Source organism: Falco naumanni, chromosome 10 (assembly GCF_017639655.2).
Source record: "Falco naumanni isolate bFalNau1 chromosome 10, bFalNau1.pat, whole genome shotgun sequence".
Classification (NCBI taxonomy): Eukaryota; Metazoa; Chordata; class Aves; order Falconiformes; family Falconidae; genus Falco; species Falco naumanni.
The window spans coordinates 18,169,308-18,191,699 of NC_054063.1; the positions used below are offsets into that span (position 1 = coordinate 18,169,308).

The following is a 22,392-nucleotide window of genomic DNA, read 5'->3' on the forward strand; positions in this document are numbered from 1 at the left end:
GCCCCCTTCCACTGCTTCCATTTATCTGAGTGGTGGCAAGAGACCCAGACCCATGAGTGTCACTGGGAAGGGTGTCGGCTGTTTTTTATCCCTTCCATAAAGTTTGGAGCAGAGCAAGCTTGAGACTTGTCTTCATAAATGCTCAAAAACAAAGCAGAGAGAGATTAAGGGAAAGAGTAAAACCAGAGGTGAAACATGTTGAAAAACAACAGGTACTTTTAGGCTAGCACAGACTTGTCCACAGAATGCTAATCTCATCTCATGACAGTTAGGTAGAAGAAATGCAGAATTTTACTTGTATTTAATGAATTAATAAAACAACTTTCTTTATATAGCAGTTATTTTTCCCCAGGCTGAATTTAAACTTGCTAATTTTTGCATCTGGAAGTTACTTAGATCCACGACATGCCTGGACTAGACAGTAGCTGGTTTATGTTTCTTGACAGTGCCCTGTGTGAAGGCGCTGTTTCAGCTTTACTACGGAGGCCGCTGGCAGGAGGTAAGTGTTGGGACTAGTTGCAAAAGCAGACGCTTGTTTAGTGCCCGTCAAGCTCTGGCCATGTGACAACAGCTGTTAGTCGCTGCCAACCTGGACGAGGTTCCTACTAGTGTTTTAGAAATGAAAAAAATGCCGACTGTGTAGCAGGCAGCTCGCTGTGCTACCTGTTTGGTGTCTTTACCATACCCACAGCACCCTGGAAGGCAGTGCAAAGTGACTCCTAATGCGAGCTACGGGCACCAGACCCACGGTGGATGGGCTGCGGTTATCCTGTGGTACAGGAGACAGAGGGTGCTGAGGCGGCACAGTGCTTACCTGCTGCTGAAGCCAGCTGAAGAGGAGTCTCAGCGTAGTTGTCTTCTCCACTGTTAACAGCAGAGCCCTCAACGTGGGCACCAGCATCCAAGAGCAGCTGCAACAGACACATGGAAGACAAGGAGTTGAGAAAAGAGCAATTCAGAAAGACAAAACAGAAGAGGCTGTGTGTTAGAAAGTAAAACCAGCAGATTCATAGCGAGGAGTGCGTGCACACAAAGGGATCAGCTCAAAGGCTAAAGCAAAATGTCTATTATAAGGCAAATTTCTCTTGCATTTCCTCGCTCAGCCTAGGGCTAAAGTCTCCACATGAATGTCAATTTGGAGTTTTCTCATTTTCTTCTGCTGTACTGCGCTTTCAATATTGAGTTTATGCTGGAAAGGTGCTCAGCTGGCAGCTTGGAGAACGCTTTTTTTTTTTAATCTCCTTTATGAACATGATTTTGCAATTGTAATTTCCCACCACCAAAGAGCCCTGCAATCAGAGCTTCTCTTCCGTGCAGGAAGTCCATCTGATTTAGTTTCAAGCTGTGTGCAGGAAATGGGGTTCCTCCAGGGAATTAGCCCTGGAGGCCACACATACCTCTTGGCCTCAGCCCCCCGGGAGCCAGGCGGCCCAGCAGCTGCACTCATTTGCCACACACAGAACCTGCTTTCGCTGAGCGCACCCAGCTGCTCGCAAGGGAAATTTCCCTCCTCCTGGAGGAAGCGGGAAAGGTTACATGACGGGGACCTGTTATAGCCAAGCAGGGCTGGCAGGCAGCGCGGGGCACCCATAGCATGACTGGTGGGTGCTGCCCCTGGAGGTTCCTCCCCTGGGTGCAGCAGTCCAGCTGGCTGTACCTGTAAGGGTGGCACAGTTGAAGAGTTTCAGCCATCCCCAATTAGTGATGACCTTGGCCTTGTAACAAACAGCGTATACATTTGCATTTTTAGCATAAAACTTTTTGCAGAGCACAACTACTGGTTCATGTCTTTGTTCAGGTGACAGCTATTCTATGCAGGTATCGCATGGCAGACCTGCACTGGAAAGGCGGTTTTATACAGTGATTTCAGCAAAAGCTGAAATCTGCCCTTTTAATAGTAGCTGCTGAATGAAAAAAAAAAAGCGTCATCTTTAGAAGTTTTAACCAAAATAAAAGAAACAAGCATTGTGGGTAATGCCATCTAACACGAGCACTTTGATATGCTTGGCTACATCTCCTGGGAGAGTCACACTCTTATCTCACATGCAAATTAAGGCTGTCCAACCTCTGTAACACCAGAGGCTGCCCTGGCAATTTGCCAGGTGGAACCTAATCTTTGTAATTATGTAAAAATGTACACAAACAAAAAAAATGAGCATGTGCAGCCTCCATTTGCTTACTTTTTTCTTCTTCCCCACCCTTTCAGCAGAAGGGAAATTAAATTCACCAGCAATTGACTTATCTGCTGTGATCAGTTTTGAATTCCTCTTGACACTCGGGTAGGATTTTCAGGATTCCACCCCATCCTGCTGCCCTCTGCATTAATTCCACAGAAAAGGGAGCAGGGAGGATGCGAAAAGTTCAACTCCCACGAGAGATTAAGTCTTGTTCATGCAATTCTCAAGGATTATAAAGGAAGTTACAGATGATTTGCTGCCATTAGAGCAGAAATATTAGAGCAGAAATCAGCATACACTGAATTTTTGCACATGTAAATTTATAAACCAATTAACATCTAATGTCAGGAAGCACCCTGATCAAGCAGTCTACCCATGACCACTCCACATGAAGCACTAGTTCATCTAATATCAAAGAAATTAATTGTGCAGTATTGTTCTGGAAGTGGTAAGCCTTGGACCAACACTGAAACTGAAGGAAAATAAGGAAACATACTGTGTTTTGTTATCAAGACCTTGCTAGAAATTACGTCATCAAGTCACAGGTCCCCAAGAAGAGCATCGGTTATATTCTCCTTATTTTCGAACCATGCAGTTTTTCATGGTTTTTAGAGGGCTGCCACCACAAACTGCAGATGGAGCCCGTGCCGTGCCCCGGAAGCCTGACAGCCAGGGTGCTGCCCAGCGCTGGCAGAGATGCCTGACTGGGGATCTCCTCCACTTACCTGAACCACAGAGATGTGCCCATGTAACACAGCAAAGGTGAGAGCAGTCCAGTGCCGGCTGTCGGGATGGACCGAAGGGTATCGTGGAGAGGTACTGGGAACCTGGGAGAAAGGATCCGGGTGGTTATTCACCACTGCAGCCTCTCTCTGTCTTAATCTTTAGACTTGTACATAACTGCCTTTTTTCTTCCTAAGTGACAACCCAAGGGAACAGTAACCTTCGCCACTCAGAGAACACTGCTAGCACTAGTCACTCTGTCCAGTCCCCTGGGCCTTTTTAATGGGCCTACTGGTTTCTCCTAGTGGCAGAACTTTCAGGAGGGGGGCCCCCTCACCCCCCCATGCCTATTAGGCTCGCCAATGCCAATCATAATTGGAGCCACTGAGTGTTCCAAGAGGTTTTGAAGGGTTTTTTCCCTCCTCCCAAATCCCTGAAGCAATGGTTTCTGAAAGAAGCGCCTTGCTCAGAAGCTTCTGGTACTGAAGCATTCAGTTGCTAGGAGAGATTTCATAACTGCTCTTGTTAGTTTACAGATGAGCAATAACGGGGGTAGGATCCTCTGTTACTCACTGGTATATCTAAATTTGCTCCAGCATCTATCAGCATTTGGACCATGGCTTCATCTCCAGCAGCACAGGCGTACATTAGTGGGGTCATACCCTTCGGGGAGAAGAAGGAAAAAAAAAAAGTTACCTTTCTATACCTATCACTGGTGAAACTGTCAGACACAGCGAGTTTGAATCTTAACGTAAAGAAGAATGTTTGTGAAGGCGTGCCTGTGTGTAGGGACAGCACACGTACATGTTCAAGACATTTTGGTTTCTATGTAGAGTGGACACAATGCATTAGCACTGGAAAATGATGGGGACAAAACATCAGGGGAAAAGACTGCAAGAATACAGCAGGGATCACTGAAAATCCCTGCCACGTCTTGTCCACAATTCTGGAGCTTTCTCAAGGCTGCCAAAAAAAGAAATACCATTTCTTGGATCATTTGTAGCCATATAAACTGAAAGCAGAAAACAACACAAAAATACACAAGATTAATGTATTTGGCAACTTATCCCCATTGCTAAAATCCTATTTGCCACAATATTTCAGCATTTCAATCCCATAAATCTCTCTCTCTCTACTTAACCAGCAAACCATGACAGCTCAGAAATGAGTTATGAGTGAAATGAGTCTTACTTATGGAGTTCATTCCAGAAGTAGCCAAGGACAGAAAAGGAAGGGCCTAGTAAAATCCATTTCTGCTCACATCCTGCAGCTTCCCCCGCTTTGTTAGTGTGAGCATTTGAATTTTTCACAGGCAGCGTCTCTGCTGCTCACTGTGTAGTAATACAGCTTCATCTTTAGAGAGGGACCTTATCGTAAGATACTGTATTATCTGTGTGATACATTATCTCTCACACAGAGCTGTTCTGATCTTGCATCTGCAAAGGCAACTTTTCCAAACAGCCACAATTCCAAGCTTCTTACATTTCAGGCAGTTACACATTTGCAAAGATGTTTTGGGCCCGGCTGGTGTTGGGTGTTGGTTTTGGGGGGGGGTGTGCTTGAGAGCATCCACTCTGATTGTAACAAGTAACCTTAACTGAGAATCCAAAACTCGGGCCTGCAGGCATAAGCCCATGTTTACTGCTCTGGCCAGGCTTCTAAAACTTGTATAGACTCACCTTACCTTACCTTTTTTTTTGTTTGTTTGTTTTGTTTTTAACTTTTTGTAATCAATTTTGCATTCGCTGCTTGTTCCCCAGTATGTAAAGGGAAGAAGAGATTGTTTTCCTGAACCCCTCAAATCCTGTTTGAGAGTGCTGCCAGGTCCCCGCTAGAGGTGAATACAAGGTCCTGCTCCAAACTCGTGTTCCTGAAGGTACATTCCGAGTTCTCTCTCCAAACTAAAAATCTCTCCATACACATACACGCAGAGGTGGGCCTGGATGCACACCTCAGTGTTGGACGTGCTCCTGTTCAGGAAGTGGCCAAAGTCTGAACCTGGCTCTAAAGCCTGTATGTTAAATTAGTCCAACAGTGCTGACTATCGTAGGATTTGCAACAAAACTTTTGCTGTACTTGCCAGGTGACAGATGGTCACCCTTCTGCGATGCCTCGGAGGTGCCTGCCTACTGTGCAGTGTGTTAAGAAGACTCTCCCATGACCGAAAGAAATCCAGATATATGAACTCAGCTTACCAGGTGCAGCCTTAAATGTTCTATCCTACAACAGGACAGAGAGACCTGCTTTCTGTTGTCATGCCTAAGTCAGTTTTCCCAAGTTTGGGCATCTGGCTTTGGCTTGTTCCTTCACAGGAAAGGCACAACGAGCTAGCTGCAAAGTTCAGATTTGGTTTCCTATTCCAGCTACAGCAGAGCTCACTGCTAAAGCCTGGATTTAACTCTGGGATTGGTAGTGCAGTGGAGGACACTTTTGTAGCTGCAGAGCTGAGTTGCTCCAGAGTCACTTAAGTGGAGAATTTCAGAGCAACAGTGTCTCTCTCCAGGGGTAGCCTGTCTTGCCCTCCATGGGCAGTGCCAAAACACTGCTGTCAGACTGGGAGCAGCATTCTGCAAAGACGACAGAGCCATCAGCACGCTACAATCCCCCTGTTCACAGTGTGATGACACTAGAGGATGACATCAATAGGATGACAATGAGACCATAAATAAGTGACAGCAGAAACTCCTCAAACTTTCCCAGTAAATTGCCTACAGAATGCTGAGTCTTTACGCACACAAAGGCCAAACGGCTCCCAGTTTGCTGGCTGGCTGAAGAGAGGTAAGAAACTCCCTGCAGTGAGAAGCGATGGTCTTGGCACCAGTGTCTTTGGTGTGAGGACAGTAATGTTCACAATGCAGAATAAGCTGCTTTGAGAGAAGAGGAGGCCTCAAGGCTACAGAAACAGGAACTGCAAAAACTTATGGGAAAAATAATACTGGAAGCGGCAGATCTCCATACTACGAATCTACCACCTTTGCTACTTCAGTAAAGTCAATATCAAGGACACCTGCGATGGGATACCCCACTCCTGTGACCATGAAGCTCCTTGTACTGGCTATGTATATAAGGCAGCTACATACCTAGACAGAAGCTTGTGCAGAAGTAGTTTCTGCTCGTATTTGTGTATACATTCACACTTCCTTTAAAACAGCAGGATGGTGGAAAGTACCATGAAAGATGTGCCAGTTTCAGAATCTGGTCTGAAATGCTACTGCAGTAAAATGCTGTCTATGAGAAAACCTCTCTACTTGAATGCAAATCCTTCCTACTGCTAAATATCCTATTGTTTCTGCGATGTGACAGCTCATTCTTGTTGCTGTGACAGCTTTTTTTTTTTTAATTAAAAGCTAATTCCATGCATTGAATGATGCCCCAGAGAATAGACTGTGCCGTGACTTGATGGGACTGACAGCAGAAGCAGCTAAAGACTCTCCAGACTACCAAATCCCTATGGTTCAATGTAGCTGAGCAGGGAATAGGCAAAAATGAAAAAAATAGATACATCAGCATGACGAAATTTGAGCAAAGCTAATAATGACTGATACCAGGTGCCAGGCTGTACTGAGAACGCGTAACTCGCTTCACAGAGGCAGCCTGAAAGCCATCAGGCAGGAACACCTTTTGGTCACTCATCCCTGACCCGGATGGATTTGGGCTGTTGAACCAGAAGCGAGTGTCGGTGGCAAACACCTCTTAGTTCTGACGTGGCCTCAGCATTAAGCCACCATCAGACCTTCCATCCGCAGCCACGTGTTAACCTGCCTTCCCTCAGTGCCTGAGCAGCCGTCCATGAACAGACCTACATTCCAGCTGGTAAACATTTAGCTCTGGGCTTTGGCTCACTTCTTGGGGGTGGCATGAGAGTGGGGTAGGTGCAGTTTGCAGGCTAATTTTTATTGTGTTTTAAGGGATACATGTTTAAACTACAACAAAAGCTAGAATTAGAAAAGCCTTGGAGAGGCAACTAACACGACCTTGCGTATTGATTTGCCACATGCAATTTGTTCATGCAAAGAATGTACGTGTGTGGTTAGACAGCTTACCTGATCGTCCATGGTGTTAACCCCGTCAGGTCCCAGTGCATCAATTGCTTGGTTGATCAGATCTGTCCTTCCGCAGTTCAGCATTCGGAAACCCAGATCCTGCTGGAATTTTTCAGTAGCAGCCTTAGCATCCAGTCTCCGGAAGGAACTAAAGCAGCATTCAGGTCTGTGAAAGAGAAAATAATTTCTGGATTTTTTTTATTTTTTTTTTCTTAGCTCCATCTCCTACAGAAGTCAGCCATATGAATTTTCATGGTTTTACCTACCATATACTTTCCCCACTGCGTTATCATTTCTGAAAAATCTGGCTAACTTCACTCATACTGGAGATGCAAGTTTTAGCTCTTTAGAGACAGACAGTAAATTCATGTAAACACTGAAGAAAAAATTTTCAAAAGGGGTCCAAGTAGAGAAACCTCATTGGTGCCCTCCTCCAAGGGAAAGGCAGGAAGAAGTCCTTATTCCTTGCCAAGAGTGGTATTTTCCACCCAGCCCCTCACTACCAGGGTAGCTCTGGACCAGGCATTGCTTCCACTACGTTTTATCCAGCAAAACGGGATCGGGGTGCAGGAGTATGCCCGTACCATAACGGACACCGAGCAACTGCAGTTACTGCAGCAGCAGTTACTGTGGTGGGATGGGGCTGTCACAGGCTGCAAACTCAGGTTTCCTTAGTTCTGCATCTCACAAAAACCCTCACCCAAACTCAGTTGTTTGAAATAATTAGCTGTATGTATTTCAAATACCATATTTGTATTTTCCTGCTTGTTATAGGATAGTCCATTAAACATAGGATAGTCCACAAACATACTGCAAAAAGGAGAAAGAGGTGGAAGGAAAGTCTGTATAATAGAGTACCAGTGTAGTTCTAGGATGAAACAATTACACTGTCTATTATTTTGAAATAAAAAGTATTTCTGAAAGAAGATAATGATCCCTATTCTTAATAGATGATTAAAATAAATCATAATTAAAAAAAGACATTTGAAGACAGAATCAAATTTAGGTAGTGGAACATTCTCAACTCTTTTCCAACACCTCAACAGAAGGAAGTACGTTAACATCTCTATGAGGTTCTATTAAATCCTTATCCTTCAGGTGACTATCAAACGACCTTTATCTCATTGGGAAGGAGCCCAGGGATTACTGCAAATCCTCTGGTTATCTGCTGGGAGACTTCTGAATTCCAAACCTGGAAGCGTACCTCCTTCACTGAAGGAACATTGCCAAACTGGAGGTGTTTCCTATCTGGGCTGGGCATTGCCAGGGCCAGCCCTTTGATGTTATCTCAGGGTGGATGCCTTCTCTACTACTTGTCTGGTTTTCAAAACAGGCTCTTGTGCAAACTCTCAGTGAGTGAGATAGCAGCCTGCCAGCTTCCTTTGAAAAATGAGATCCTTCCAGCAAGGCTAACCTCTCTTCTGGAAACTTCGTATGGCCTGCCAGATAAGCAAAGCACTCATCACTTCACACAGAAGATTCAAGATGAATCTTATTCACGTTTTAATTCAGCTGGTCATTTTCTAATGCTTCTGAACTTGCCCTGACGGTGGATGACAAATGGTGAGCAGATGCTATAACAATACGCTGAGTTAACAAATATCCCTCCACAGCCTGGTGACCGGTCACACTGTACTGGGGAAACCAGCATCTCGCCACAGCTGCTTTCAGAAAGGAACTACATCAGGGTACAATTTGGGGAACACTCAGCAGGGAAGCAAAGGGGCAGTCTTGGAGTCACTAGCTCTTTGGGGATATGTCTGCAAATAAAATGTACCTCTGAGGCAGCCAAGTACATCAGAAGACAAGATCTCTGAAGCACCCAGACGTAAGATTAGGACACACGCAGTACAGAGCACAAGAGGACAGTAAGGTAAAAGGCTTACTGCTAGACATATGTAAATCCTAGAGCTAGGCTAGTAAACCAATAATCTCATTCTACTAAGGTAATTGGTAGAGTATCATGCTGCTACAATATTATGTAGAATAGGATGCAATGACTTTATATAATAATAATAATGAGTAGAATAATCCTATGGAAAAAAAAAGTTAAATAAAACAACATCATTTGAAATCCAGTGAACCTCAAAAAATAGAAGTTTTTCAAGGGATGGTACCTCTCTTTGCACATTGTTTCTGTGTTGCTAACAGGCATGATTCCACCCAGTGCTATTTACAGGCACTGCTGGAGAGCAAGGGTGGTGGAGGCCAACTCACCCACGAGCCCTGCAGAGGGAACAGCAGAACAACACAGTTGCACAGAGCTGTCAAGAGAGACCCAGCAAAAAGGTGGGCTGCAGTTCTTGGTGCAGAGCTGCCTGGAGGCCAGTTCAGGCGGAAGAATTGCAAGTTGTAACTGTGAGCTTTTCTCCTGGGGGCCCTGCGGGCTCAGCCCATGCAAAAGTTACCCTGCACAGTGGCTGTTCTGTAGCAGTAGCTTGCCAGCATGCTCTTCTACGATGGATGCAAAATATTTTTTTCTTTTGGAGTGTGATAAAAGTTAGTGCATCCTACAAGAGCTGGGGAGGGGGGGAGCTCACATACGCACAACTGCTGTGCAGCAGCTGTAACCGCAGCAGGTTTTTCATGTGTGAGTTGTTATTCTGGGGAGAAGAGAGAGAAACTCTCACAAGCTTCCCAGAGTAAAGCCTGTGCTCCTGCAGCTGCCCAGGCAGCAACCCCCATGTACACCCAGATGTGCCCAGGGGATAAATTGGAGAACTGATGGTGAACTGTTGGACCTGATGATCTTAAAGGTCTTTTCAAACCCAAATGGTTCTATGACTGAGAGATATTGGGAAGGCAGAGCCCAGAGAGCAGGAGAAGGGGTACGGCTGACTTCCTAGTTTGGGCAGGGATAGCTTGGGAAGGGAGCTGAAGCCTGGTGTGCTCTTTGGCTTTCATAAGCAGTAACTACTACTACCACTACTGGTAGTCAGCAATTTAAATTTGGCCTGCAGTGAGGTGAAAATAATCATAACAAAAAAAGCAGTGTGTGATAATAACTTGATACTAAAATTCCAACATTTATATTTAAGTAGGTGGAAGAGAAACACAGTTCTCTGCAATTTAGCATTTCCCCACTCATATTATCATTTAACCAGTAACTGGCGAGTACTCAAGAGGTTTTATAAATCGTCTGGCAAATGTAAACCGAGAACATCCTATTAGAAGGCTTCATCCACTGAGACACAAACAGTTGTTGCGGAAGACTATGCTGCCCAAGCAGTCAGAGAACAGATTCAGGGTGCTGTATTTCAGGTTATAGTAATTATATTTTGGTTCTACCGCACAACTTCTTTTTCAGGGATTTCAACATACCCTACCTGATGCATCACCACACAAGGAACTATCATTATATGACTTCTAGCCTATGCATCATGAGGAGAAGCGAGTTGCAATTTGCCTATAGTCACACAGCAAACCAGGGATAAATCTGGCTTCGGATCCAAGACTTCCTTTTCCACTAAGTGTGCCTGAATGGCTAGATACAAATGACTACCTGAATGGATCATATAATGGGCGCTGGAAATGAGCCACTGCTCTCTCCTTTTTTTTCTTTTTTTTCTTTTTTTTCTGTCAGTTTAAATCTTTCGTGCAACAAAAAGACAATGCTGTTTCTCTTACACCACATATCACAGAACATCCTTAGATCTCTGAAAATAAAATTCAGGTGAGACAGTTCAGAACGAAGACCTGGTCAAGCTTAACTTTGATTTCTGTCCTCTAGTACAAAGATGTGTGTTACTTTAAAGCAGAGGTGATTTCACCTGCAGGGAATGCACACTGCACACGTCCCTGTGGAGGAACAGTTTGGTGAGGTAAAAGGCGTGAAAGGATCTTAGTTTTCTTACAGAATCACCATTCTTTCTGTAATAACAACAAACTGGATAGAAACCTCTAACGTACTCTTTCCCTGGGCCAGTACTGCTAACCCTTAACAACCAGCAAGTGAATTATCTTATGCCTGAATATCACACATAGTGTGGCTGAGGCCCTTTATACCTGCTTTGCACTTCTATTTATTGCCTACGTTGTTCTGGACTTGCTGGATTTCCATCGAGACCTTCATTTCACAGCTGTATCATTGTGGCTTCAGCTGGAAGTTACCAAAATGAACCCCATTTTCACAGAGGCTGTTCCCAAGCATTTCCTTTTAGCTCATTAGCTCACATCAGCAGCAAAACCAAACACCCAAATCCCTGCCCTCTTTTTTTTTTTTTTTTTTTTTTTTTTTTAAGGTATACAATCTATGAAGTAAGGGACTACCTGTGCTTTGGATATTAATGAGCATTAAAAAACAGTGCAAAGATAGAGTGGGATGCCTTTGAAGCAGAAGGTTTGGATTCAGTTTTTGAAATCAGAAGTCTTTCTAAAGGAGAGAGTGAAAGAAAAACCATGAAGCTGACTGGAAGTACTTGCGATTAGGTTAGACTTCTGCGGTACTGTTCATTAAAGAACTTCAAAGGTTTTGGCAAGCATTAGGCACATATGTAAAATTAGTTTAGCACATATAAAGTTGCCTATACTAGCACCTACCATCCCCGCGTAAGCCAGAGTAGCCTGCACTTTGACACAGAGCACACGTACACTGGCACAGAAAAGGGAGAAGAAAAGCGTTCCAGGAATAAATGTACAACTCCTGCTTTGTGGATGCCAAGTCCAGCTGCTCCTGTCCAGTCTGAAGCCAAGGAGTTTAACTAACTGCTAAGCATCACCTGCTTCACTTCACTTTTAAAAAGACTGGCACAGTCTCAGTCCGTCAGGTACACCGTCTCGGGAGAAAGGCAGGAACTGAGAGCCAAGAGTAAGACTAGGAGTCAGCTGCAGCCGACGAAACATTCAGTCATCTAATTGCACCACCACACTCACCAACGAATTCAGCTTCGCATGAGGTTCTGTGGGTAGTAAGTACTACCCTTCAACTCGCACCTGGGGAGGCAGAGATGTACCAAAAAGCAAGAGCCTTTCTGGCTGCCAGAAGGAAAAGGTAAAAAGCAACAAAACCAGATCCAGCACTCCTGACTAAAGCCTCTTGTCCTTTTTATTGTTAATGAAAAATAATTTTCTAGGAGTAATGGTGTATTTTTATCTTTTCAGGTGATCATTTCATCACTCAAGAGCACGATAAAAGTAGTATTTATTGTTAGTGTTATTTATTGTATATTGTTAGTAGAATTTATTGTCCCGCCCACACATTTAACCCAAAGTGGTATGTGGGGCACAAAATTCACTCAACTCAAGAAAAAAGAATTTACCTTGTACTAAAGTTCAAGGTGTAACCCTAATATCAAAACCAGTGCTAGTGACAGCAACTTGAAGGACTACAAACCTGAATAAAATACCTATGATGTGCTGATGAACCAAGCTAATTAGAAATCCCTGCTCAATATATATGTGAGGGGAAGATTTTAGAAGGTACTGATAATTTTCATCAAGAAATCTCAAAAAGCAAAGAAAAAATCTTGTAATTAAGGCTGAGGCACAAAAATCCAAATATTTTCATTTCAATCCTCTGTCTCATTCAACAGTTTTGGCAAGATAAAATCTTTCTACTCCAGCTGCAGTGTTTGGCCACAGTTTCCCTACCTCCTGGACTACTAAAAGGTTAAACATATATTGCCTCTGTAGCATCTTGAGATCTGGATTCTGTGAAATATAACTAAGGACAATATTGTATGAACTTCTAATTACTTTAGCTGCTTATAAAGCTTAGTCCACGTACTTTAGCTGCCGGGGCTCGCAGTCCAGTCCAGGTAGGAGCAGTCTGGCTGTCTGCCTGATGTCATCACTGTCCACAGTCAAGCTGCGCCGGTGCTCAGCATAGGTGATAGCCACTCTCATCCACTCCATCAGCGGTGGCAAAAGCATGAAGGGTCTGTGTAAACAAGGAGGAAAAAATCCATCGTGGTTAACACTGGCCTGCTATCTTGTACCGCAATGCAAAAGCAGGTTTAATTGCTTCCTGGGCATGCTTAGAGGCTTGGCACAGATAAAACCCACCTGCAGAGGCAAACTGTGTCTGTGCTCAGCAAGACTGGTGGGTCACAGCAGGTGGAAGGAACTGGAACTGCTCAGCCTTAGTTATCTGAACTCCTTCTTACCCAAAATGGGGTCATGCCAGGACATGCTGGTTTCATGCAATCCATTTCACCCTGTAGGAAATGGGGCCAGGCTGATATAAGGGACCTATTTGCACTATTATTAGTTGTACGTCAGTCCCCCCTAGCTCAAGTGGCCAACGCTTGGGTTTCCATTAGAAGGGCTCGCTTCCCAGGGGTGCAGCTTATGTAAGAATTGTGTCTGTTGTTCCTTACCTACAGGCTGCTCCACTGCTCCCTTAGTAACACTGACAATATCCTTGATTGTTCTAATCTTCAGTTAAACCAAGCTAACTCGGTGCTACCTCCACTGCTCTTTATGTTACATTATCCCTATTTGACAGCTTTTCACATCCTACAATTCTTACACACGGAGCTCAGGCCTCCGTTTTTGCACAACTAACCCTCTAGACCTCAAGAGAACTGATGCATATTTTAATGTGAACCGTTTTTCTGGGGAGGACCAAGTAGAATCAAAGAGATAACTAACATGGAGACATCTCTGTGCAAGAATAAATGTACAACATTACTTGAATTGTAAGCAATTTGTGGAAAAGCAATCTATCTGTTCCTAATTTGTACAGCATCCAACACAGTGAGGTTTTACTTGATATGAAGGGTTGCAAGGCAATAAAGGAATACAAATAAGGTAATAACAGCAACAACAGCCATTTTGGACCCGCTTATGAAAAGCCCCCCCCCTTACTCCTGCTATGAGAATGAACACAGTATTGAGATTACACATTAAAATATGGGTACCATAATACTCTCATACATCTCATCCATCCTCTCAATATATAGCCAGGCTGATCTATTATTTGCTTGATTTTTTTCCCCAAGGATACCCTGCCACCCTGGTGGAAGGCTCAGAAGTGCCAGCTGTAATGGAAAACACCTTTCCCATCTCCAGTACCAAATTTATTAATGCTGGGAAAAAAAAGCCCTTTTCATAAAAGCATTCAAAAGAAAATAACTCAGGGGAGAAGGGACCAATTCCTTTACAAAGTTCAGAGAAAAAAAGATACATCCCAGGAAATATAAATGATTTTGGCATTAATGAAAGCAGCTAAACCCATGAAAGGCATTTTCAAAGCTGTGCATGTATGTGTCTGCACACATATGCGAGCACAGTAAGAGTAAGCAGCACCAATCCCGTTAGAATCCATTTATCAATAATGGGATTTGCAAGCTGAACTCCCTCTGTATGACTTTGAACATCCTTCAGGGTGGAATAACTCCACTCTGTAAAGTATGTGCCATCTGCTTCCATTTTGCCGGTTGCAAGGTGCAGTCTAAAATGCTGCCATTATCTCGTTACAAACACATGCACTATTTTTTCCCTCTGGTCTTTCTTCTTCTTCTGAGTAGTGAAGCACCTACAGAACCAGAGGTCCTTTTAAGCATCTGATCAACCCTGGATTGCCAATGCAAGCCTGTTTTAACAGGACGTCTACTTATTCCTTTTACCAGTTTAATTCTATGTCAAACAATCAAAATATCAGGGCTGCTATGTTCATCACTTTGAAAACCACCCAGCACCTCACCAGTCAAAAGACTTTCTGGAAGTCCAGCTTGAATCCCCCCACCTGCTCAGGCTTTCTAACTTGTCCCGGACACAAGGGATGAGATGAATCACTCTGGCACAGCCGACTCAGAGGTGACTGGCTTCCCTAAGGGAAAAGCAGCAATCACCAGGCATTTGGGAGATGCCCTTCAGCAGTCTGCTCCAGAGAACTTCAACCCTTACCCGGCCTGCAAAAGAGGTATTTCACCTTTCCAATTCAGGCACTTAAGGGAGGAGCCTAAATTAATTATCTAGACTTTCTAGGTACTCAGCAGAGCCTCTAGCGAAGGATTCAAAGCTTCCGAGACATGGTGAGGACAGAGAGGTAGGCTGGGTAGGCTAAAAGCACCAGAATCAAATATTCAAAGTTAGATGGGTTGAACAGCTCTGGAGCAACAGAAAAGCTCATCTTAGAAGTGATTATATCTACCACCTTTAGTGGTAGATAAGCTATTTAGGCCACATCGCAGCTTCCCTGACACTTTCACGGTGGGAACGCTGCTGGACAGAGAATCATGTCAATCCAGTACACTCCTGATCATCTTATGAGGTAACGAGCCAAACCTTGGTAATTGTTACACACGGCACTGGGCAGCAAGAAGCTGTGGTCAGCCAACAGAAAATACCACTGAGTCTGCACCAGAAATAACACCCATCATGAAGAAATTTCCATTCTGTAAAAAATCTGTATGTGCCAGGGTTATAAATGGCTTCCATGTACAAGCAGACCTTGAATGTGGAAAACCTGGTTTGGAAGGAATGGGAAGAGAAAGATTTTTTTTAAAAAAATGTTTATTTTTTTAATCTCAACAAATTTTTCCAAAGGTTTTAAAACTCACAGCTCAACAGACTGCCTAGTTACCCTGTGCCCAAAGGAGCAGACTGGACTGCACAAAGAAATGTCAGGAGGGATGTTTTCCTCATACTGCTATCCTAATGTGCCCAAACCTCACCACTCTCATTGCTGTGCAAACTGGATAAATCCTTCTATCAGGAGTGAGTATAATGACTTCAGTTTCTATTTTGCTGTATAAGTTTTACTCATCTTGAAAATGTCTAGCTTTGGGATGGCTTTTTCCCCTGACACATACACACACCCACTCTCTCTCTCTCTCTCTCCTTCTATCCAACCATTTCCTTTCTTCATGGTGTGGGCATGCTCACAGGAACAGTTCAATCTTACTTTGCTCACTGACACCACATCAGATAAGCAGTATTATCACATGATCTAAGCAGGAAGAAAGAGATTCAGTTCAACTGAATGTAACGCCAACATTGGGGTGCATTGCACTAAGAAAATAAATGCAATTATTCAGTTTCTAGAAAAGAAACACAATTATTATGCCTGTGGCCCTTAACCTGGGCGTCTATCTGCCTCTAGGGAAACACTGATCATTTCACAGTCTGAAAAACACTGGAGGAGGGGAAGGGGAGAAACCTTCATGGAAAATTAACAGGGAGATGCTGCAAGCTAAAGAATTAATTTCTGTCTATGCATGTCTGTCTGTGCCATGGTCTGTACTGTGCGTTTTCCTCTGGACTTTCTGACATTTAGAAGCATTTGGCAGCTCATTAAATTCTGCACATGAAGTGATACAGCCCTGGGAAACTGTCATACTCGCAGCAGTAGTTCACCAGGGACACATACTCTCTGTTTTCTATGACGAAGAATGCCACCATTGCTTTGTTCAGTGTCTTGCCGTGAAGCTGTCTTCGAGTGATGCCACATGTAAACTGAGACAGTACACAGCAGTAGGAAGTAAAATGGACACTGTTCATCTACCATAGACCTTGTAAAGGATCACAGAAATGTCTGATACTGTCATGTGCTGTCAATATTTTATCCATCTGTTCTTTGAAATTTTCTCCCATTTAGAATTGGACCGTCACTCCATTCCCAAGGGGATCAGGTTGGAGCAGGTGAGATTTGCTCTGGGAAAGAATGGACTTTATTATGGGCTTTTTCCCCTAATCTGAACTAAACCACATTGTTTTATTTAGACTTAACCATGAAGGATGGTGGCAGCAGCAGCACTTGGCAGAAAATTCATAGCAAGTTGTAACTTTTTCCTGGAAAATGTACTATGCTCATTTGATTAGTGTGGCCTAGGACATGACCAGCATTCAGAAGCCACGGGATCACAGACTTTCAGTGTTAACTCACAGGTACAAACTGCTCCTGGGGCACAAGAGGAAAATTTTTCACAATGAGAACAATCAGCTATTGGAATAATCTCTGCAGGGAAGCGGTGGACTCCCCAACATTGGACACTTTTAAGATGTGGCTGCATAGGGTGCTTGGCCATTTTGTCTAGACCATGCTTTTGCCAAGAAAGGTTGGACCAGATGATCCTTGAGGTTCCTTCCAACCTGGTATTCTATGATCTATGATTCATATACCACAAAGAAACCAGTCCCCAAAGTGGGCTCTTTGAGGATTTTTAAGAGAGCTGGAGCCAAGAAGTTTTTGGCAGAGGGAAGTTAACTGGATGCAAAAAGGAAAGAGCTCCAGAGGAGTTAGAAAATTACATCATCCCTCCTCTGCATTGAATGCTAGGCTGATGCACTTGGAGCTTGACTTTTGGAGGTGAGGAACACCTGCTACCTCAGATGAAAACAGTAGGTCTTCCCAGAGAAGAAACAGCCATGCTATCAAATTCCTCCCTTCTGCCTGGCTCCCCAGGAGGGTCCAGTGACAAGACTGCTGAAGAAATGAGGAGCAAGGCAAGGAGGAGACATCTCCTCACAGCCACATCTCTTCTCCTCCTCTGCTATTCTTAGTCACCTCCTGTTTTGCTACAGCAAAACAAAGAGGGAGCCAACAGCAACATCAAGAAAGAAAAACCTTGTTCTTCCAAACAAGAATCTCCTTCTTCTAAAGCAGGAAAGAAAACACTGTCCTAACAGAAGCAATGGCAAAATTTGTCTCCCTCTTGGCAGTCTGAGCTGGTCCCGAGACACATGCATGGTCACTCTCCCATCCAGCTTGTCCCACGATCTTCTAAACGGTTTAACTGAACGGCTTTCTCATCCTTTCATCTGTAGTAACTGCTCTATAAGCCCCTGCTAACATTTTAAGCACATGCAAACTTTAGCATCACAAAACACGTGTAAATATCAGAAAAGTTATGGTCAGAGCAGGGTAGGCCATGATAACTCCCCCATATTTGATTTAATGAAATGATACAGAGGCTACATGCACAGAAGAATCCCAAATCTTCAGAGATCAATGTGGGTTTTTCAGAAGGGACTGAAAAAGAAAGGGCTTTCAGTTTGAGTTTAATGCTGGAATCAAACTCTGTGGTTCAGTCCCGTTTTACTCTAAAATGTTAAAATTCAAAAAGTCACTAACACAAAGTGAGTTAAGAACAGCTATAAAAAGCCATAGCTCAGTCTTACCTGTTGGTTTCTTTTTTTAAAGGAATAAGCTTAGAAGTCACACTGTGTGTGCACACAGAGAAGGGAGTAAAGTAACTAGCAGAGATACTGAGCTTGCCAGATTGCCAAGCCAAGCAGGCTTTTTCAAAGCTTTTCAGGGCTCCTAGTTAGGGGTCCTGGGAGACCTACATGCAATGAGCAGAACTATGTAGGGGAAAAACAGTGGGAGTAAGACTAACCTGCAACAAAATAGTGAATCACGTAGGAGAGTAGCTAGAAGAAGATGCATTTTTTGAACTTTACGCCAAGATGGAAAATCCCCAAGGATGGCAACAGAGTCAAAAAGAAAACAGAGTGAAGTCTCATTAATTGGAGAAAAGAAAAGACTCTGAGGCAAGACAGAGTATCCGAAAACTAAAGCATGCCATGGTGTGGAAAACAGTGGCATATTTACAGTTTGGATTCTCAAACGCTAAACCCCTTTTCAAGCTGCAGGAAAAAATATATTTCTGAGTATGTAATTATATGTGTACAAAACAACAACAGAAATGATGATTTAGAAAAAACAAAATCTTTGCTTCAAAACACTACCCATTTAAGTCAGGAGCCATTCCTTTGAGATTCAAAATATTTTTCTGAATTTGTGAAAACCTCACACATTTACAAAGTAAAGACAGGAATTTCCATGCCAGACCAGATTAAAGGATCACCTCAACAAGTGCCACGTCCTTCAAAGCAGGCAGTCCCAGATCATCTCAGAAAAGGAAGAAGAAATTTAATCACAGTCAACTGGCCCAAAAAGAAAGTTTTCTTCTCAATTCCCTTGAAACAATGACTGGCTCAGATCTTAGAAGATAAAGAGTTCTCAAATTTTAGTGGATCATTATCAAGTTACTAAAGTCTTGGCTTAGATATGCCATGACACCAGCTTCCACAGTTTAGCGAGTTATCCTTCTGTCAGACACTAACAGAATAAAAAACATCTGGATAATATTATATTTACTGGGATCCCTTCTCCACTGAATCTGCCTTCACAGTTTTCTCTGCTTATAGAATATGAAACGGTACAAGAATAGATTAAATCTAGAACTGGCAGCTCTGATCTTTCCTAGCAATCCTAGTAACCACAGACAGAAATACCACCTTTTCCGCCCTTGTCTCCAAACCACACTTAGAAATAAGGTGCGGCACCAGACAGGTTTTACTTCATGTTAACTGCATATCGAAGTGAAAACTCAATTCAAGCTCCCTAAAAAAAACCCATGAAGTAATCCTTAGGAACTCACTATGAATCTTAAAAAAAGACTCTCAAAAGTCTGTGGTTTATTTATTATAATCACATTTTACAAACTTTGTTTTAACAACAGGGAAAAGATCCCATTTTCAGGCTGAAAACAAGTACTTGTGCTGCTCTGGAATGTGCCATGTGTCTCATTAGAAAAACATATTTGTAACATCTGTATTCTGTGGCAGAAGGAACTCTTGGTTTCTAGACAGACAGAAAATAATTAAAACCAACTTAAATTGCATATAGTTGATGACAAGAGTCAGATAGATATACACGATAGTTTTAACTACAACAATATGGTCATAGTTATGTGGTCAAGGATGTGACTGACTTCCACCTGCCTCCCCCAGGCACACACAGCGCTGCCTGATCCCTGACGGGCACTGCGAGTAGCCACCTCAACAGAGGAAACGCGGAGGAATGGAAACCACTGATTGTGCTCCTTCCAACTCCTCGACGTCCTAAAACTCTCTGTAAGCTGAAAACTACTGCAAACAATCCACAAGATGAACTGTTCTTGCATGACTCTGGACCTAACTGCAGTCATGACCTCAAGCAATACACAGCTGTATGTTTAAATCATTTGCACGATCAGATGAACTATGAGGACTGACTTGCTGTTACATCTGCTGAATTAGATACAGAAAACAGTGTTTGCCAGTGACCCATGCACGTCAACTTTTACTGCCAGACTTGCAGAGGTCAGTTCTACAGATATCCTCCAAAGGACCTCAGTCTCAAACCCTGTCTCTGAGCAGCCAAGAGCATCCTCGCATCATCACTGAGACACAGGCTCTTCCCACCACAGAACAGTGGGTCTGGTCAGGGCACATTTTCATCAAATCTGTTAAGCCTCTCCCAGCTCTTATAAAAAGGCGACTGCCCTGGTTTGCAGAAAAAAACCCCAAAACAACCTTCTAATTTTGTCTGTCATTTCTGCTTTTACAATTTAAGTTCCTGAAAGCCCAAACGTGCTTGTGCAGAGTTACAAGGCAGGTTAGAAACAACCTCAAACTTTCTGCTGTCCTTCAAAATCAACTCACATGGAAAATAAAAAAAAATAATTGAGACCTTGTTTTAAATACTATTATTATTTTTTTTTTTTTATTAGCATCAGTGGCTAACAGAAAACAAGAAAAAGCTGGCATGTTTTGTTCCCCCCTGAGCCAACCTGACACATCGAAGCCTGGTGCCCAGGACCCACACCCCAAGGAGACTGACTGAGGAAACTTTGCCACGCGTGACAGTTCCTGCTGCAAAGGGAAACACTGGTGCATTTTGGAGCACACAAACGGCATTAAAGAAAGAGGCCTGTAACAGCATGCTATGTGATAGGCAGAGATAAACACTGGCAGACAGCAAGAATGGGTTGTCTGCTATTCTTGGATTAGCCTTGATCCTGTGGGCAGAAAAACCAAGAGGTTAACTCTTACGGTTCAGCTATGCTGGCAAACTAAAAAAAACCCCACTGCTATCTGCAAGCAGATTTTGCTGGGGTCAGTGCCGCTCTTCACCGTCCAGTGCTGAGGCTCCTCCTCCATCATTTTTTTGCCCATTATACCTAATTCCCCAAAGCACTAGTAGGATTGAGATAACAGGCCTCTTAGTTATGACTTCAATCTGATTTGCCAGCATGCATATGTTAAAAAACATATGCTGGTTCTCAAGCCAAAACCAATCTGCCAGATTCAATCATAGAACTAATTTTCAGGGCCCAGTTGTAAAATCCTGAAGGCAAAGCATTGCCATGCTTATGAAAACTGCCTGGAGCTCCCGAGCTACAACTGTGCGAAGAAAGAGCCAGAAAGCTAAATATTTTTGTGCAGTTCTGGAACACTGAAAACTGTTCAGTTAATTATAACTGCAAAAGTTTGTTCAGCTAAACAAAGGCAATCCTCACCAAAGCAAAGGGTTTTCACAAGAAACAGGGAAGTATCGCCTGTTTACCTTACAGCACAAGCCAAACTTACTATTTCAAAAGAGAAATTTTCAAACACAAAATAGTGCTATCTGGAGGCTAAACATTTCAAGCTTAAAAGATGATTCTTTCATTTTCAGGACTAAGAAAAAGCTGATGAAACTTCTGTTTTTCTAATGACTTGACTGGTGTTACACTGCTAGGCTGTGCCACACTACCGTGAGTATAGCCTTCTTGTACTGTCAATCTCACCTGCTGCTGACGTCAGTATCTTCTTAATGAAAATCTAAGTAATCTCTTGGCATTTTGCATTCCTGGACTCTGAGAAGTTCCAGAAACTAATTTAGCATGAAAACATGAGGGACACACCAATACATGCAATGAAAATAACTGATTTTGGAGCTCTCTTAGGTGCAATAATTTCATGTGTGCACTAAAATCGGGTACCTACTCCACCCAACAGTGTAGCTATACAATCCAGGTTATGGCTGCTGTTATTACAATCACAGAGGGTTTCACAAAACAGCTAAAATCTAAGAGTCCGTCTTCTTGAATAAAAGCCAGTCGAGCCCACAGGGTGCAGCATTTGGGAATGAACAGGCAGTAGTCTCTCTAAGACACTGCCAGGTAAGGCACATAAGATCTTCCGTTAATGAAAGATCAGAAGAAGTAGTAATGTCACTGTTATAAGATGCCAGTGTGGTGTTTCTTTATCATTTTGCAAGAGACCATCCATTTGTCCTAATGGCAAGCTGCTCAATGAACATATTTCACCTATATTTTCAAGAAGCTTCTGTTTTGTTCCTCAGTTCTTGTCTTAAAATACTGAAGAGTTGCTGTGCAGAAATGGAGAGTGGGTCCTGTTTCATCCAAAGATGTTTGGTACCAGTGGTGAATGAACAGGTTTCTGTTTTTAACCGGGAAGCATAATGAGTTATATGCTTGTATTTTGTCATAGACAATTAAATAAATAGAACCATGTAAACATACTGATATGAGAAATATAAGCAACTGAAGTGTCCCAAATTTAAAGAAAAAATCTGTTGTGATTAAGTCAGTCCTTCTATGTCAGACTAGAAATCCCCTCACTCCTCCATTTTGTCTTTAATATTGTGAAATCTCCCAAATTCAAACCTTTTTAATGCTTCTATCACCGTGATTTTTATGGTCACATTAATGAACCTAAACAGCACTACAAAT

At 43.0% G+C, this 22,392-nt stretch overlaps 1 protein-coding gene across 7 annotated transcripts in view; it reads right to left on the reverse strand.

Annotated features, from left to right (window-relative positions):
- Positions 1 to 22,392, reverse strand: part of ABTB2 (ankyrin repeat and BTB domain containing 2) — a 164,375-nt gene that overhangs the window by 11,372 nt on the left and 130,611 nt on the right. For all 7 annotated transcript variants that reach the window (XM_040608513.1, XM_040608514.1, XM_040608512.1 and 4 more), the window contains 5 exons: positions 12,669 to 12,821; positions 6,944 to 7,109; positions 3,474 to 3,563; positions 2,903 to 3,004; positions 815 to 911 (listed from right to left, as the gene is read on the reverse strand). In XM_040608513.1, the coding sequence (XP_040464447.1) occupies positions 815 to 911; positions 2,903 to 3,004; positions 3,474 to 3,563; positions 6,944 to 7,109; positions 12,669 to 12,821 (608 nt within the window). The remainder of the gene's footprint in view (positions 1 to 814; positions 912 to 2,902; positions 3,005 to 3,473; positions 3,564 to 6,943; positions 7,110 to 12,668; positions 12,822 to 22,392) is intronic.